Consider the following 16,850-nt stretch of genomic DNA (forward strand, 5'->3'; position numbering starts at 1 on the left):
CCAGGAGGGAACAAGCATGTGCAATGAATCTGAGTCCTTTGCAAGCTACCCCATGCAGCTTCTTTCAACAGCAAACAGAGCTGACTCTTCCCCCACTTCCCTTCTTCCCTCCTCTCAGGCTGCCCCTCAACTGCTCCTCTCACCTTCCCATCCTTCTTCCTCTCCTCCTCCAAATCTCACCTCCTAATTGTCATCACACTGTAGTTTGCAGGGCTAGCACCATCTGTCAGCAGCCATGTGCATTATACCATGGTGACACTCTTACACAAATATATATTTGCGTAGAAATACAGGCCACATATGACTCAGCTATGGTCCTGTTACTGCTGTCTTTGTTTCTGAAACCAGTATGAATTAAAACCATTGAAAAACAATAAAACACACTAAAATATCCAAAACAAATTTAAGAACAGATGTAACAAAATAATGTGTCTGGATAGGCCAGCTGAACCAGAAAAGTTTTCAGCAGGCATCTAAAAGAGTACAGTCATGGTGTTTGCCTAATTATCAATATGAAGTGACTTTTTTCCAGACATACAGTATAATCCCTATTCATCTCTACTATGAATAAAGTCCCATTGAGCTAAATGGATCTTACTTCAGAAAAAAAGGTACAGGACTGCAATCTTAATAGTCAATATCCTCCTTCAAGCTGACCTTGTCATGGTATAACACATGTACTGATCTCAGGCAGAAATCAATGGGAGTTGGCTTTACTTTCTCTGGAAAGCACCATATGGCCTATTGAATCTTCTGTTTTGGACAGCTGATCATGATTATAATCACCCCTCAAATGTAGTAAATCCAAAAGGAATCAAGTATTGAAGACAATACCTCATTAGGAGTAATACTGAGGCAAAACATTGCTAAAGAAATGATCAATATCAAGATATTAATCATACAAAACTAAGATGAACTTCAGGGTCCATCCTGATAAAAATACACAGACATGGGAACACAGAACAATTCCCAAAGCAAAATATTTGATGTTTGCAAGTATTTATTTGAACCATAAAGATAAATAATTTCTGACAAAGATTATCTGGCAGCATCCAGAGGGTAGGGATTAACTTCAGACACATAAATTATTCTAACTCTGGCTTGATCTTACTGACGTACGTACGGTATAATCAATGGCTGTTCCACAGCAGCTGTTTAGCAGCACAAAGCACTATTAAAATGTGAGTTTTTTAAAAGGACTGAGAAAAACAGTTTGTATTCAATGTGAGATACAACAGGACTATTTGTATTCAAGAATGAATGTCCTGAAAATATTTAACCTTAGTAAAATGCAACAATTATTTTCACGGAGCATGTAAATAATAATACAGTAATTAATAATATGACAGTAGCTTGTCACCTTCAGTGAATTAAATGACACTTCAATTCTGCACACTAAAAGCAAATCTGCAAGTGAATGGAGAGCCAGTGGACATACTAGTGGACAGTGATATGAGTTCAAATCAGGCCCACAGCAGGCATTTTTGGGTTGGCAGAACTGAAAGTACAGAAAGTAACAGGGATGGGGCTATAAGTTAATGCAAAATATCAGAAATCTAAATATAAGTAGCCTAACATATGTAAAATGTTATTTGCTTAATATAGTTAATTAGAAGCAATATAAAGAACTTGACTTAACTTCTACAATTGCCGGGTTCACACGATGCTAAACCATGATTTATTAAATTATGATTATAAAATCATGCTTTAGCATTATGTGTCAACCCTGCTGAGCAGCTTAAATAGTTTATTTTAACTGCCAATGAACACAATCTGAAGCCATGGTTTGTTGTTGGCTTATGAATCTTGATTTGCTTGAACCATGGCTTGGTGTTAATGTGTGAATCTGGCATTGTTCCTTAACCATGGTTTGTTTGCTCATCAAACTACAAATGCATGAGGTAAGAACAGCTGGAAACAAACCAAACTTTGGAGTAACAAGTCAAGGTTTGTTTGATTGTCTGTGGGTTAATTTGTGGTTTGTTAAACAAACTATGTGTTAAGAGTTATGCCATTAACTTAAATTATTTAAGTTAATACACACAGCTCTACTGTAGAGATGAGTTTGACACCACCTCCAGAAGGCCAGTAGAAAGGAAGAATTACAGGTCTGTGGGGCAGGGAAGAGGTCATTCCACAGCTTCAAGGAAACTGATGTGAAATTACTGCTCTTCGCTGTGACCCCAGTTCACACAGAACAGGAACTCAGAGCAAGGCCTGAGAAGGAGAATGAAGCTGGCAAGGGAACAATATAGGGGACAGGCACTCTCTGAGACACGTGGGCCCCAAGTCATAAAGGGCAAACTGTTCATGCCGTTGAGCCTTACTTTTATGTAATAGCATTTCAAAATGCTGAGAACTGGTAGGAGATGTATTAGTAGCAACTAAAAAGATACTTGCCAAGAACTGAGGGGAAAATAAGTCCTGTCTATTGATGTGTTCTCAATATACATATATGTATACTGAGGGTATGTGTGCATGTGTATGTGTACAAAGTATCTATACATATGATGTACAACAATTATGAATAAATACACTTTCTAAGGCAATTGTCGGGAAAGTAAACTATCTACAGATACTTTCCATAAGAACTGGAATCTGTTTATTTACTAGACTAAATCTGAATGGAACTATGTTTGTTTGTTTATTTATTATTTGATTTATATCCCACCCTTCCTCCCAGCAGGAAAATCCACTCCATAACATAAGAAATGGTTTTTCATAGTCTTTTATTATTGAAAAGACCTGCATTAGTGGTCTGTTGAGATTCTGAACACTTGATACACTGATTACTAGACCACTGGTTCCCAACCTTTTTGGTATGATGACCCAGAAGTCCAAATTTACTTGGTATAGTTTATTGTCACATAAATTTTAGACCTTGGATCTTCTCCGCCATCAGCCACAAGAGAGCAATTCCCATGTATTAGAACTTAAGAATAGAGCCTTTCCAACAAAGAATCACACAGCATTATAATATGCCAGGAAACGTTGTAAGAGGCATTCATCATACCAGTTAAGGGTTGCAAGCAATAATTATTTGGGGTTTATTTATAAAGGCTTCAATTTGCACAAGCTCCATTTGCACAAGCTTCGTAACCCAACTGCAGGTTGCAACCCACAGGTTGGGAAACACTGTACTAGACCTTTGTATAGGGATGACCACATTCCCTTACTAAGCACAGAGATGGTAAGGTTGATCCTACAAGTGCTTATTCAGAATTGAGTCTGTTGAAATCAGTAGCAATTACTTCCAAGTGAATGTATTTAGGAACAGGCTAGACAACTCTTTTATGCCAAAATTGGCCTTAATAATTATCCATGACATTGCTAATGAACCTTTAGCGTGACTGGTCTGTCTGGTAGTAATGCAGCATTACTGAATATACTGCAAACAATAATGATGCAATAAGTATAAATGGCAAGCAGCCAAGACCACTCTATGAAACAATATTATCAGGATTTGATTTTAGAATCTAAAAATATTTTTATCAATTTCATAGATGACTGGTCATATTCGTTCCCAAAGTTGCTTGTATTCAAAGGGCCAATGTGTGACCTCAAATTGCACATAGAAAGCTGAAAGAAAAACCACAGAAAATGATCTTGACAAGAGGCCCCAAAAGTCATTAGAGTGATTCCAGATTTATAATTATTTTACAGAAAGCATATTTTAGTACAATCTAAACACAACCCAAGGGCATGTTTTTAACAGCAGGTGCCAAAACAACCCATTTTCTTTTCTGTCATTGTTTCTTACTCATTTACCCACTTTGCATCTAGTGCTGATGCTTTCATCTAAAGGCCTAAATTGTTTGGGCCTAAATATCAGAAAGAGTGCCTCCAACCCCTTTGTGCTAAGATCATCAGAGAAGGCCCTTTTGCAAGTTACATTTTTAGAAGTACATTATCTAGGTACAAAAAGAGGGCCTTTTCTATGGTGACGCCTCGATTGTGGAGCGCCCTCCCAATGGAGTTATGCCTGGTGCCGACAGCGAATTTTTTCAGTGCCAAGTTAAAACCTATGCATTTGCCCAGGCATTTTTAATTACATGATACTTCTAGCTGATTGGATGGTTTTATTCCTCTTATATCTTACGGTATTTCTGCAATTTTTAATGTCTCTGGATAGCATCCTGGAATCCATTTTGGATGAAGGGCAACGTATGCATTTTTAAATTAAATAAATAGCTATCTTTCTGATCTTGGGAGGAGGGGCCATAATTCAGTTGTACAGCACATGTTTCACACATGATACGGAAGACCTTTACCTGAGACCCTGGCAAGCCACTGGCAATCTGAAAAAAAATAAAATCCTGGCCTAGACAGACGAGTCCTATGACCAGCTGCCTATGATCTCTGCAAGGGGTTTTAGAAGTCATGGAGATGGGGAGAGGACTAAAGAACCACCAGCGTCTTGCATTTCCCAGTCTTCTTCATACTGCCCCAAATTAAATTTTGTTTCAGTATCAAATGCTTGTGCCATTCAACACAAAGCAGAAGTGTGTCTGTATGGAAGATTATGTTGCGTTTTCCTTCAGCCTCTAACTCTGTGCCTTTGGTGTTTATACATCATTACAGGGGTCAGGAACTTCAGCCCAGGAGTCAAATACGCCCTCTAGACCTCTCTATGCTGCCCTCAAGACTCTCCCAAGGCCACACCCCTCACTGGCCCTGGTCTATGCTCTCCCTGAGTGATTTTGCCTGGCTGAAAAGTGTCCTTGAACTAGGATCATGCCTCTTGCTTGCCCGGATGGAGAGGTGTCAGTTTTGGTTTGTAGGGAATGTTCTGGCTTATCCATGGCTAGAAAGTAACCTATGGTACAAAAATAAAAGTCACACCTATTGCCCCACTCACTGTTGCATCTGACCATGCCCACCATCAGCATGTGGTCCCTGGAAGGTTCCCAGTGAGGGAATGTGGTCCTTGGGCTGAAAACAGGATCTACATTAATCTGCATTAGCAGACATTAGCAGGTAATATTATTTACGTTCACACTATATAAAAACTGCATCTGTTTTATTTCAGCTGTTCATGTAGATGTAAAAGACAATGACTAATAAAATGGATGCAATGATTGCTTTCTGGAAAAGAAATATGTAGACATATCTCTGTGGACTAAGGGCTCCTCTAGACAACTTCTTTATTAAACATTTACCCTGATTTGGTTGCACAAAGTTCATGCGGAGGTTAGATTATACCCAGTCTTTATTGAGCATTTGTTCTGATGTGTCTGTGCAGCAGTTATACAACAAGCATTCATCCTACATTCATCCTCATTTTCTTGTGGGGTATTTAAACATCTTCCCTAGTCATTTGTTTAGCCCACACTTTCCAATGCAATGTCATTTTCAAAACCACACCAAAAAAATCCAATTATTTTTTTAAAAGTAGATTTGTTGTGCTAGGGCTGCAGAGCTCTTTAACCCACTTTAACTCCACAAACCTACAGTTCCAGTATGCGTTTGAATCCCTCCCGCAAAATAGTGACAGTATGGAGGCACCCCAAGGCAGCCTGGGAAGGAGCAGAAGGAGGGCCTAACAAATTGTTGTAAACCGCCCAGAGAGCTTCGGCTATGGAGCGGTATACAAATGCAATCAATCAATCGAAAGAAAGAAAGAAAGAAAGAAAGAAAGAAAGAAAGAAAGAAAGAAAGAAAGAAAGAAAGAAAGAAAGAAAGAAAGAATGAGATTGTTACCTCATTCTAGTCCTGTTCTTATACTTGGGCTTCTAACAGCAAAATGACACAAAGAAATTAAGTAGTTGAAGCTTTTCCATGAAGAGAAAGAAAAGGACAGAAAATCTTCCCCTGCTTAATTTCTTAGTATCAGGCTGCTGTTAAAAAATTAGGAGCAGAGCCAGAAGGTGGCAAGTTAGGAGGATGTACTCCTATTCCTGCCTTCATTTTCTTCTCTTTCAGTGAAACCTGAACCAGCTGTTGCAATGCGTTAGGGGTTTGAAAAGCAGAAGTGAAGACACTTCTTTTTTTCAGAAAGGGTTATGCAACTGTATTAGGTATGTAGCTCTTGACAAACATTAAAGAGAAATACTTCTGTCTGGCATTTTGAAAAACGCACAAGGAAACATCAAATGAAAAGAAATAGATGCACTACCGCCTCTTTAAGGGCAGTGGGCATCACACCATCATGCAAAGATGTGTTTACTACACCTGTGACCCATTCAGTCACCCCACTCCAGCTAGCTGTAATAAGCCAGGATGGACAAGGAACTAATGAGCAGGTGGTCGGGCACATCACTGCAAGCATCTTCTTCACATCATCAGGCCACATTAACTGGAATTGATTCCACAACACTGGGTTTGTTGTTGCATTGGACAACTCAGCTGGCACTGCCACAATAGCGTCTAAATCACTGTGGAGCTCAGTAACTTTGGCCTCAACGTGTTTAGCGAGCCAGCTACAGCTAGACACCATGTGCTCCAGAGATCCATCCTCCTGGTCAGGAGTGACCAACCTCCAGACCACGTGGAACAACCCAGCCGGGTGGCTCCTCAAGGATGCAATGGAGGCAGCAAAGTAGGATTTCTTTGTTGCCCTCACTGCCATGTGGTAGGCCCGATTGTGAGCCCAAACAAGTGCTTGGTCTGCTCCAGAGCAAGATCTATGCCATTTATGCTCTAGCCTTCACCCAGTCCATTTAATCAACCACAGCTCAGTATATCAAGGAGCAAAGCAGGCTCCATGGCACAGCAGCATCTGATCTCTTGACCATGGTATCCTCCTGGACTGACTCATTGGGATGGGTATTGGAGGCACTGCATTACGGTGGTTCCGCTCTTACCTTCAGGGTCACGTTCAGAGAATAGCACTGGGTGAGTGTTCCTTGGCCTCCTGGCACTTGTGCTAAGGGGTTCCACAGGGTATTATTATCTCGCCGGTGCTATTCAGCATCTCTATAAAACTATTGGGAGTGGTCATTAGGAGTTTTGGAACAAGATAGCAATATGCTGACACACAGCTCTATTTCTCAACATCTGAATCAGGAGAGGCTGTGTACGCTCTGCATTGGTGCCTGAATGCTGTAGTGGACTGGATGAGAGTCAAGAAACTGTGCTTGAATCCTGGGAAGATGGAGGCTCTTTGGGTAGGTGGTTCCCTTGTCTGGGATACAGGCAGGTTACCTGTTCTGGATAGGGTTGCACTTCCTCTGAAGGACCAGGTCCATAGCCTAGGGGTACTCCTGGATTCATCTTTGTCACTAGAGGCCCACATATCCTCTGTGGCTAGGAGCGCCTTTTACCAGCTTTGTCTGGTTTGTCAGCTATGGCCATGCTTGAACAGAGATAGCCTGATCTCTGTAGTTCATTCATTGGTAACCTTGAGGCTGGATTACTGCAATGCACTCTATGTGGGGTTGCCCTTGGCCCTGGTTCAAAATGCAGTGGCCAGATTGCTGATAGGAGCACATGGCCGACAACATGTGACACCACTTTTAAAACATCTCTCCCCCTCCAATCCTTTTTTTAAGTAGTTAGGCAGCGCTTACTTAGGTGTCACTGCTATCCCCTGAGTTGGCAAGGCTCATTTAACATCAACACAAAATTGAGGCTTCAGTGTCATCGGCCCAGTTCTCTGGAATGCTCTGCCAACAGAGATTCAACTTTTAGGCGCCTGCTGAAAACCTTTCTGCTCCACCAGGCTTATGCAGGCAATCATTTTGATGTTTTTAACGAAATAGCGGTATACCAGTATTTTTGTAAATAAATAATAAAAATAAAAAATAAATTACCTCTTAGATGTGAATAATAATAATAATAATAAATAATAAATTTAATTTCTTCGTCGCCTATCTGGCCGATGGCCACTCTAGGCGACTTACAAAATTGTTAAAATACAATTGATAAAATACAATAATACAATATAAAAACAATACATCAGCAGCAACAATATTAAAACTGGGCAGGAGGCATTACAATTATAACAATTAACCCTCCCCGGATACCCCGAAGGCCTGCTGAAAGAGCCAGGTCTTTAAGGCTTTCCGAAACACATTTAGGGAAGAGGTGTGCCGGAGATCTTGTGGGAGGGAGTTCCAAAGAGTGGGGGCCGCCACTGAGAATGCCCTCTCTCTAGTACCCGCCAATCTGGCTGTTTTTGTTGGCGGGATTGAGAGAAGGCCCTGTGTGGCCGATCTTGTCGGGCGGCATAATTGGTGGTGTTGAAGGCGCTCCGTGAGATAAACTGGGCCAAAACCGTGTACGGATTTAAAGGTCAATACCAACACCTTGAATTGGGCTCGGAAAACAACTGGTAGCCAGTGTAGGTCGAACAACACTGGTGTGATGTGATCTCGGCGGCGACTATTCGTAAGTAGTCGAGCCGCCGCATTTTGTATCAGTTGTAATTTCCGGACTGTTTTCAAGGGTAACCCCACGTAGAGCGCATTACAGTAGTCCAAACGAGAGGTGACCAGGGCGTGTACCACTAGTGGGAGCTGGTGAACAGGAAGGTAGGGTTGCAGCCTTCGTATGAGGTGTAGTTGGTACCAGGCTGCCCGGCTCACTGCCGAAATCTGAGCCTCCATGGACAGCCTGGAATCAAGCACAACCCCAAGGCTGCGGACCTGGTCCTTTAGGGGTAGACTCACCCCGTTGAACTTCAGGTCAATGTCGCCCAACCTTCTCTTGTCCCCCACAAGTAGTACCTCGGTCTTATCAGGGTTCAACTTCAGCTTGTTCCTTCGCATCCATCCACTCACGGATTCCAGGCACTTGGACAAGGTCTCCACAGCCAACTCTGGTGAAGATTTAAACGAGAGATAGAGCTGAGTGTCATCCGCATATTGATGACACTGCAGCCCTTCTGACTGAACTTTGGTGGGAACAAGAGAAAGGGCCTTTTCGATTATGGCACAGATCATGCAACAACTTCCCTACATACATGCATCTATCACTTTGATTGCCAACTTTGAAGTCTGCTCTTAAAGGCAGGTCTATTCAGCCAGCACTTTTTAGCAAGGGCCTATTCACTAGTGCATTTACCATTTCTGTTGCTGTACTGCTCTCTATCTGCTATTTTACTGTATTTTAATTAATTTGGTTGTTATTATTTCTGTTTTTAAAAGCATTGCAAGCAGTTTGAAGTGCATAGAAAGGCAGGGTGTCCATTTGAGTGTAAACCAATAAATACTTTGTTGCTCAGCAAATATAATATGTGTAAGGGCTATCCTTCTGAATAAGATACTTTTAACAATGAATTGAGCTTCCTCATGAAGAGATTTTAAAATCTCAAAACTCATTAGATTGCTTTGAAAACTGTAGTTTGCATTCCCTAGTGTCCTTCTCTGACTTGGAATGCCATGTGGAAATACAGCTACATCACTGTCACTAACACATATTGGTTGGCTGGTATTCGTGGTCCTGCATCCCTCTCTCTAAATTCTTACATCATTCTGAGATTATTATTTTTAAATGAACTAATTTGAATGAATTTTCTGATTTTTCAACAGGCTGAGCACTCCCCACTGTACCATACCAGTGGGACAGCTCAAGTTGCCTTAATTGTTCTTCTCAACATTTTAAAATGTTGTAAATATTTTATTTTATTTATAATTGTATTGTTTTGCTGCTTTGTTGTTTGCTGCCCTGAGTCCCTTTGGGAGGAAGGGCAGAACAGAAATTTGATAATAAATGAAGCAGGGAAGAGGAACCTGTGGCCCTCCAGATACTCCCAGAATCCCTGACCATTAGCCATGCTGGCTGGGGCTAATGGGAGTTGGCATCTGGAGGGTACCAACCCCCCATGGCATCCCAGCACTGGGGAGACAGGTTCAAATGCCCACTCAGCCATGAAGCTCAGTAAGTGACCTTGGACCAGTCACTGCCTCTCAACCTAAGCTGCCTCCCTGAGTTGTTGTGAGAATAAAAAGGGAGCCAGAGAACTATGTACGCTGTCTTGCACTCCTTGGAGAAAAGGTGGAATATAAATGAAATAAATACATTTATATTGTAATGTGTGGTGAGGGAGAAAACTGGCAATACCAGCAGGGCTGGCCCCATCTCTCCTGGCGGTAGTAGCCTGTGAACTGATGCATTTAAATGTACGAGCGTAGGAAGCTACCTTGTACCCAGTCAGACAACTGATCTATCTAGCTCACTAACAGCTACAATCACTGGCGGCGGCACTCCAAGGTTTTAAATAGGATGCTCTCGTCATACCATACAATTTCTACAAACAGCTATTTCTATTGGGGGGAAAAACTTGAAAAAGTATAAATAACGGGGTGGTAATGAGAGGGTTGGAAGGAAGGAAAGAACAACTGTGCACATTTTTATTGCATCCATTACTTCTTATATTAGACAATTTATACGGTTCCACTGCATATTTCAGACATACTAATCAAATGATTCAGGAAACTCAGGTTTGTTGCATCATACCTAGACAGCACTTCTCAAAAGAGAGGCTGGTCTGTTAGGGCAAATGGGTCACTGCCTCACCAACCTCAGTCTGTCCTCAGCCAGCCCTCACCAGCCTGCCTGCCTTCCCAAGGGTGGCACTGATTGTCAGCTGCCTCCGCCTTCGCCTTAGCATTGCCCTTGTAGAACTCAGCAGAGAGAGGGATGGGGACAAAAGAAGAATTAGGTGACTCTGGCTCCACCTATGCCGGTCTTCCTGCCTTCCACACTATTAGTCCCAATGGGCACCACCCTTGATTATAAAAGTTAATAAATAGAAACAAAATTGTTCTGCCCCTGCCCCCACCCCAAAAGAAAAGAACACATCAGGTGACATTTTTACAACGCATACAAGTTCAAAATTACATTGATTTTAGATTTAGAAGTAGATATGGCCATAATTCTTTTTCACAATTCTCTCAGCAGACACAAGTCCTACCCTCAGTTTGCTAATCTGTATATAAGAGACCAATACCAGGCATGTCTTACTTAAAAAAGAAAACGTCCCTAGTGCCAAAACAGAAGAAAAAGGTAGGGCAGTGTATTCTAACAGTGTGCCGTGATAGTTACAGTGTTGGATCAGGAACCCTGTGAGTTCAGTTCCTCAGTCATGAACTCTCTGGGTGGGTGACCTTGGGCCATTCATTTTTTCTCAGCATAGTTGTTCTCTCACATAGTTATTGTGGTGATGATATTTACTGTATTTTATCCCACTTTTCAGACAATTGTGAGATATGCTGGCCATGAGCTTCTTGATGAATGTTGTGATAAAAATAAGATAAATAAACAAACATAGGCAAGGCTTCAAAGAGACACCTGGGGAAAAGGAATTCAATCCTGACCAGAAAGAAAACTTAGGGTGTGTTTGGAAAAAATGTGAGAGGACAGTTAAAGCTCCTCCCTGAGCTTTAAATAAGAGCCCATCAAGGGCTATGTTCCACTAATTACTACATTTCATTTGAATGTTCTCTAAGACTCAAAAGTGGAACCTGTTTTCAGTGCCAGTAATCAGTCAAAGGTACCTTTGAGTGTGTGCAGAGGGCCTTTTCCTCACCGATTAAATGGCCACACTCCTAGGATTAGGGAGAAGGGCTTTTAGAGAAGAAGTGAGCCACCTAAAAAGGCTTGAGTTTTAGAAATTACCCCATGCCAAAATGGAAACGGACTGCCTTCAAGTCAATCCTAATTTATGGCGACCCTATGAATAGGGTTTTCTTGGTAAGCAGTATTCAGAGGGGGTTTACCATTGCCCTCCTCTGAGGCCAAGAGGCAGTGACTGGCCCAAGGTCACCCACTGAGCTTTGTGGTTGTGTGTGGATTCAAACCCTGGTCTCCCAGGTTGTAGTCCAACACTCTAACCACTACACCACACTGGCTCTCCACACATGCCAAACCACAAAGAAAAAAGGGAATGTTGAGATGACCCTCCATGCCCGGGGCTTAAAATAACCTCAGGAGTTACAGCGTGCTTTTCATGGAGGAGCTGGGTCATAAGAACATAACAACAGCCCTGCTGGATCAGACCAAAGGCCCATCAAGTCCAACATTCTGTCCCACAGAATTAGAAGCCTCTGGGGAAACTTACAAGCCGGATATGTATGCAATAGCATTCTCCTCATGCTCCCAGAAACTGATAATCACAGGCTCACTGCCTCTGATACAAACATTTTGCCTAAGGCCACCTAATAAGTTAGAAACATAGGAACCTGCTTGATACCAAGCCAGACCACTGGTCCATGTTGCTTAGCACTGTCTACACAGACCAACAGTGACTCTCCCGACATTTCAGGCAGGCCTATTTCCCAGTCCAAACTGAAGATGCCAGGGACTGAACTTGGGGCCTTCTGCATACAAAGCATGTGTTATGACCCTCCCCCCTATGGTTTTGGAGACTACGTTGTAACAATAAACCCATACCTCTGAGCACGTGCAGAGCATCCTTTCCCCCAAGAGGTAGCTGCAACAGGATCCCACCCACAGGGTTAAAAGCATCCAGGACACAGGACTCCCAGGGCATTAGGTTTCCCATGAGGGTTGACACTACCTTTTCAATAAGTTACCTCTTTTTCCCCAAAGGGTCCCAGCTGCCCCCAAAGGCCAGGCCATATAAACTCACCCAGTGTTTTGACCGCGATCTGCCTGGTCAGAGGTGGCGGCAGGTTGATGCAGACCAGATCCACATCCTGGTGCAGCAAGACCTCGTCTATCCGGCTGGTGTAGAAAGGGACGCTCATCTCCTTGGCCAGCTCCTCCGCCTCCTCCTGAGTGCGCCCCCAAAGCGCCTTGACTGCGAAGCCCTCGTCCTTTAGCAGCGGGATAATGACCCGGGCGGTCAGGCTGGTGCCGAACACACCCACCCCGGGTAGCATGGCTGCTGCTGCTACTGCTGCTGCTGCTGCTAGCTGCCTCCCTCCCCTTTTCTCCTCCTCCTCCAATCCGCCTTGCTGCGATCTGCCCTTCCCCTCTCAATGCCCCCCCTTCCCTTCCTCCTGGCTGGCTCTCCTCCTCCCTTTCACGCGGAGCTGCAATAATACGAGCAATGCGGAGTTGCAATGCAAAGGGCGCCCAGTCCCAGCTGAGAACTGCTGCTGCTGCTGCTATTGCCGCCGCCGCACAGGGCGAGTGGCACCCGATCCTTGCAACAGTGGTCGACTCTGCTCCTGGCGGCGGGCCCCTGCCGTGCCCCCCGCCTCATCGGCAAAACCAGCAACCTCTTCAGCTCCTCGTCGCTGCCCCTCCATTGCCGGATCATCACACACAAACCCAGCCCCGGATTCTTAAGCTTCCCGGTCTTGCCCGCATTACACAAGCAGCCACACACACTCTCTCTCAAATAATAAATAAAAAATACACCCGATCGCTTGCTCGTTTCAAACGCTACTACCTCCCTTTGCAACTGCCGTGTGCCAACATCGTCGTCCTCCTAATGATGGCCACAAAAGGAGCTGAAGGGCAGCCAACAAGTGGCGCAGTGGTTAGGAGCAGCAGCGGGAGGAGGAAGCAACAGTCACAGCAGCAGCAGCAGCTACCCGGGTCTTAAAACCTCTTCATCTGCCATGTTCACCACAATACACTCCTGAACATTGTGAGAAAAGGAGGAGTCTGGACTGTCACCTCCTCTGTGTGTTTTCCTGCAACGCCCTCTTCAGCTCTCAGCGTGTTACTGGCCGCGAATCTAGCTGGCGGGGTGGCTCCGGCTGGTTTGCTCCCCCCGCTCTTTCTCTTTTCCTTTTCCCCAGAGCTTGCTGTAGAGGAAAAAAAAACAGCACCAAGAGCTGCGAGGCAAATGTGAGCGGCTTCTCTTGCTCAGTCTCTCTTGGGGCTGGCAGGCTGGCTTGCGGCAGTATTTGACCCCGGGCGGAGCCCGCTGTGCTGTGGAAAGGACGTCGAAAGGTCGGGAGGCTATCATGGCAGGCCACGGGGGAACGGCCGGCCTTTCCGACAAAACACCCCACGCAGCTCTCGCAATCCCTCTCCCTTGGGGCATCAAGGCAAGTCTGGACTGCGTTTAAGTTGCGCCCCCCCCCCACACGTCTTAATTCCCTCTCTAAGGAGGTTCGCTTCGCGCCTTTTTTGCCTTGTTTTGGGCACAAGGTGATTCTTTTTATTTTCCTGGGCCTTTAAAAACTTTAAAAAAACACTTTGCGATTGTTTTAACACGAGTTTAAAATATCGTTGCTAGTGCTTGAGAGTTTGAAATGGTTGTTTTTTTTATTCTCTGCTGATTTTTTTTTAATGCTACCTTGTTTATTCATGTTCTTAGGGTTTATAATTACATTTTCTTGTTTTTCTTGTTATTGCAGGCTGCCCACAAAACGTGGTTATCGGGCATGTACATGCTATCAGTAGAATAAATAAATAAGGATTCCTTTCTAGTCTCAGGCAAGTCTGGAAACTCATGTCATTCATTCCCCAATTTAATCACATTTTTAAAATGTGCTTAGGAGGAACCAGAAAGTGACCAAAGATGTGCATCCTTGTAATGATGGAACAGAAGGGTTCCTTGCAAATAAGAGACCCGCAGAACTCTCAAGACCATACCTAGAGATCCCACATCAGTCTCGGGCTCTGGAATCAGGCCTTTTTGACATAAAAAGGCACGTGTCTCATTGTGGCTGTGAGCAGACTAGTGGCCTACAGCAAAGTGCTTCCATTGGCCACACCTTGAGGGGCAATGGGTTGATCTGCCGATCAGTTCTGAAGTCTGTTTGAAGCTCAATTTTTTAAAAAAACAAACACACACTTGAGCTGATCCCACCAGGTTTACAGTAAAAAGGACCAGGATTTGACTAGCGTTGTGTGCCCGTGTTTTCAGAAAAGCAAGGTAGAGTTGCACTGGAACTGGCATAACAGTAAGTGTGTCTCTGCCCTCAGACACAGTTCTTTATGCTTCCTTCTATGCATTTTTAAAATGCAGGTGGAAAAATGTAATACTGCAAGCAGCCTTTAGAAAATGTGAGGAAAATGTTATTTTCTTCTGTAAAGCATTATATATTGTTAATCCAGATGCCAGATGACTGGTTTGAAGTAACAATGATCTTTGTATTTCCTCTCTTCCCCATTACAATAGTGGATGTTTCCACTAATTTAATTTCCAAATGAATTGTTGAGGTATTGCAAATGAGGCACTGGCAACAGGTTTCTTTTACTTATCACAGTAGTGGAAACCCTTTGGTCCTCCAGATGTTGCTAAACTACAAGTCCCATCACCCGTAGCAAGCATGACCAAAGGCCAGGGATGATGGGAGTTGCAGTTGAGGAACATCTGATGAGATTTTCCTTGGGAAGGGTAGATTCAGATTCAGTGGGGGCAGGGAAGGGCAGTACAGGCTGACAAGAAGGTCATGTGGATACTGCAGAAAAGTGCATGCATGAGAAGCACTGATCCCACAATAAACACCCATGTGGAAATACTCCATTAACCTCTGTACTCCTCTTCATCCCCTAGTCCTGCTTCTCTAAGGCCTTTGCTTCTCAGCCTACTATGGTGCAATCCACAGTGGAGCTCCCTTTTATTTGTAAGACATCACTGTAGTAGTATTTTGCACAAATCCAATTGCCAGTCAGGGTTCATGTTGTATGGAATATAACACTGTAATTTCCTTTGTTTATAACATGAATCTGCTATATGCACTTGGAAGTGCCACAAAAGGTAGAGGAGGCTTAAGTCATATATTGTATTTCTTTATCATACAACTCACATCCCTACAGTTGTAATTGCATGGTAAGTGGGTGGCATTTGAAAGATCACTTTTTTATTTTTACTCAGGTAAATACATGCACACCTATGAAGAGAGTCATACGTGCATACAATTTGGTGTGTCTTTCTCCTCTTTTTTCTTAAAGGTAGATGCCTGCGCACCTGCATATAAATATTAAACATTACATAAAATTATTATTCTTAACTGAAAAGTTGTCTTGTGCTTAATAATATACAATTTGGGTTGGTGCGGGGGTATACTGTAGCATACATTTGCTTGATTTTTGCTGCTAGGAAAAGGATATGCATGTAACTACCACCTATTGTATACTTAATGCAGGGTAAAATGTTGTTGTGCATTAAGAAACACTCACTGCCCAACATCTCTGGCACCAGCAACATTTTTCATTTGAGATTTCTAACTGCAGAAAACTGCATAGCATAGAGTATATTGAAAAAGGACCTCCCCCACCCGCAAAAAGGAGGAGGGAAATGTGATAAAGTCGCAAATGTTCTTCCCCTACCCCAGTGAAAAGTGAAGATTTTGGGGAATCGCTTTCCAGTTAAGCACAGGTTTGCACTGAAAAGTAACATCCAGATGAACATATAGATAACATCCAGTTGTTGAGAGTAAAATGGAGGATAAAACTTCCCACAGATTTACTTCTACCTGCTGAAGGCTAAAGACTGGGCAGGAAGAAAGGTTAGGGAAAAGAGAGCCAAACCAGTACTGCTAGATCAAAGCCATTCCTACCAATAATGATAAGAATAGCAAGTGGTTAGTTTACATGGAAATCTACAGAGCAAGGACAACACAACAAATAAAAAGCTGTTATAAAATGAGTCAGAAATCTCACCATAAGGGGACAGAAGTTGTGATATTATCACTGATTGGGTCATGCTTCATCTGACTCGTGAGCAAGAAAGAAGAAGCAGGACTGCAAAATAACGCTAATTGGGCCTCTGTCCTTTCTTCAATCACTCTATCTCAGGGCACTCTTCCGATTCATTTCCTAGCTCTCAACTTTGTTTCCTACACATACAGCACATAGCTCTTCATGGCTCTGAGTCCCATTTATGCCAGCCCATAATAGAAGCTACACCATTTCTCAAAATTATGTTAATTTTCTTCTCAGCATTTAGACTGTTTTTGAACACTGCATGACACCCTAGGCTCCTGCTGGGAGGAAGGGTGGGATATAAATCCAATAATAAAATAAATAAAATAAAATGA

General features: G+C 43.1%; 1 protein-coding gene and 1 long non-coding RNA gene across 2 annotated transcripts in view; one reads left to right on the forward strand and one right to left on the reverse strand.

The window, feature by feature from the left end:
- Positions 1-13,706, reverse strand: part of GFOD1 (Gfo/Idh/MocA-like oxidoreductase domain containing 1) — a 75,871-nt gene extending 62,165 nt beyond the window's left edge. The window contains exon 1 of the mRNA XM_061592237.1: positions 12,533-13,706. Coding sequence (XP_061448221.1) covers positions 12,533-12,785 — 253 coding nt within the window. The 5' untranslated portion in view covers positions 12,786-13,706. The remainder of the gene's footprint in view (positions 1-12,532) is intronic.
- A 221-nt stretch (positions 13,707-13,927) lies between these two features.
- On the forward strand, positions 13,928-14,297 carry LOC133368320 (uncharacterized). Its single transcript, XR_009758624.1, has 2 exons — positions 13,928-14,010; positions 14,220-14,297. It is a non-coding gene; the product is annotated as an uncharacterized LOC133368320 (long non-coding RNA).
- The last annotated feature ends 2,553 nt before the right edge of the window (positions 14,298-16,850 follow it).

Source organism: Rhineura floridana, chromosome 1 (assembly GCF_030035675.1).
Source record: "Rhineura floridana isolate rRhiFlo1 chromosome 1, rRhiFlo1.hap2, whole genome shotgun sequence".
NCBI lineage: Eukaryota > Metazoa > Chordata > Lepidosauria > Squamata > Rhineuridae > Rhineura > Rhineura floridana.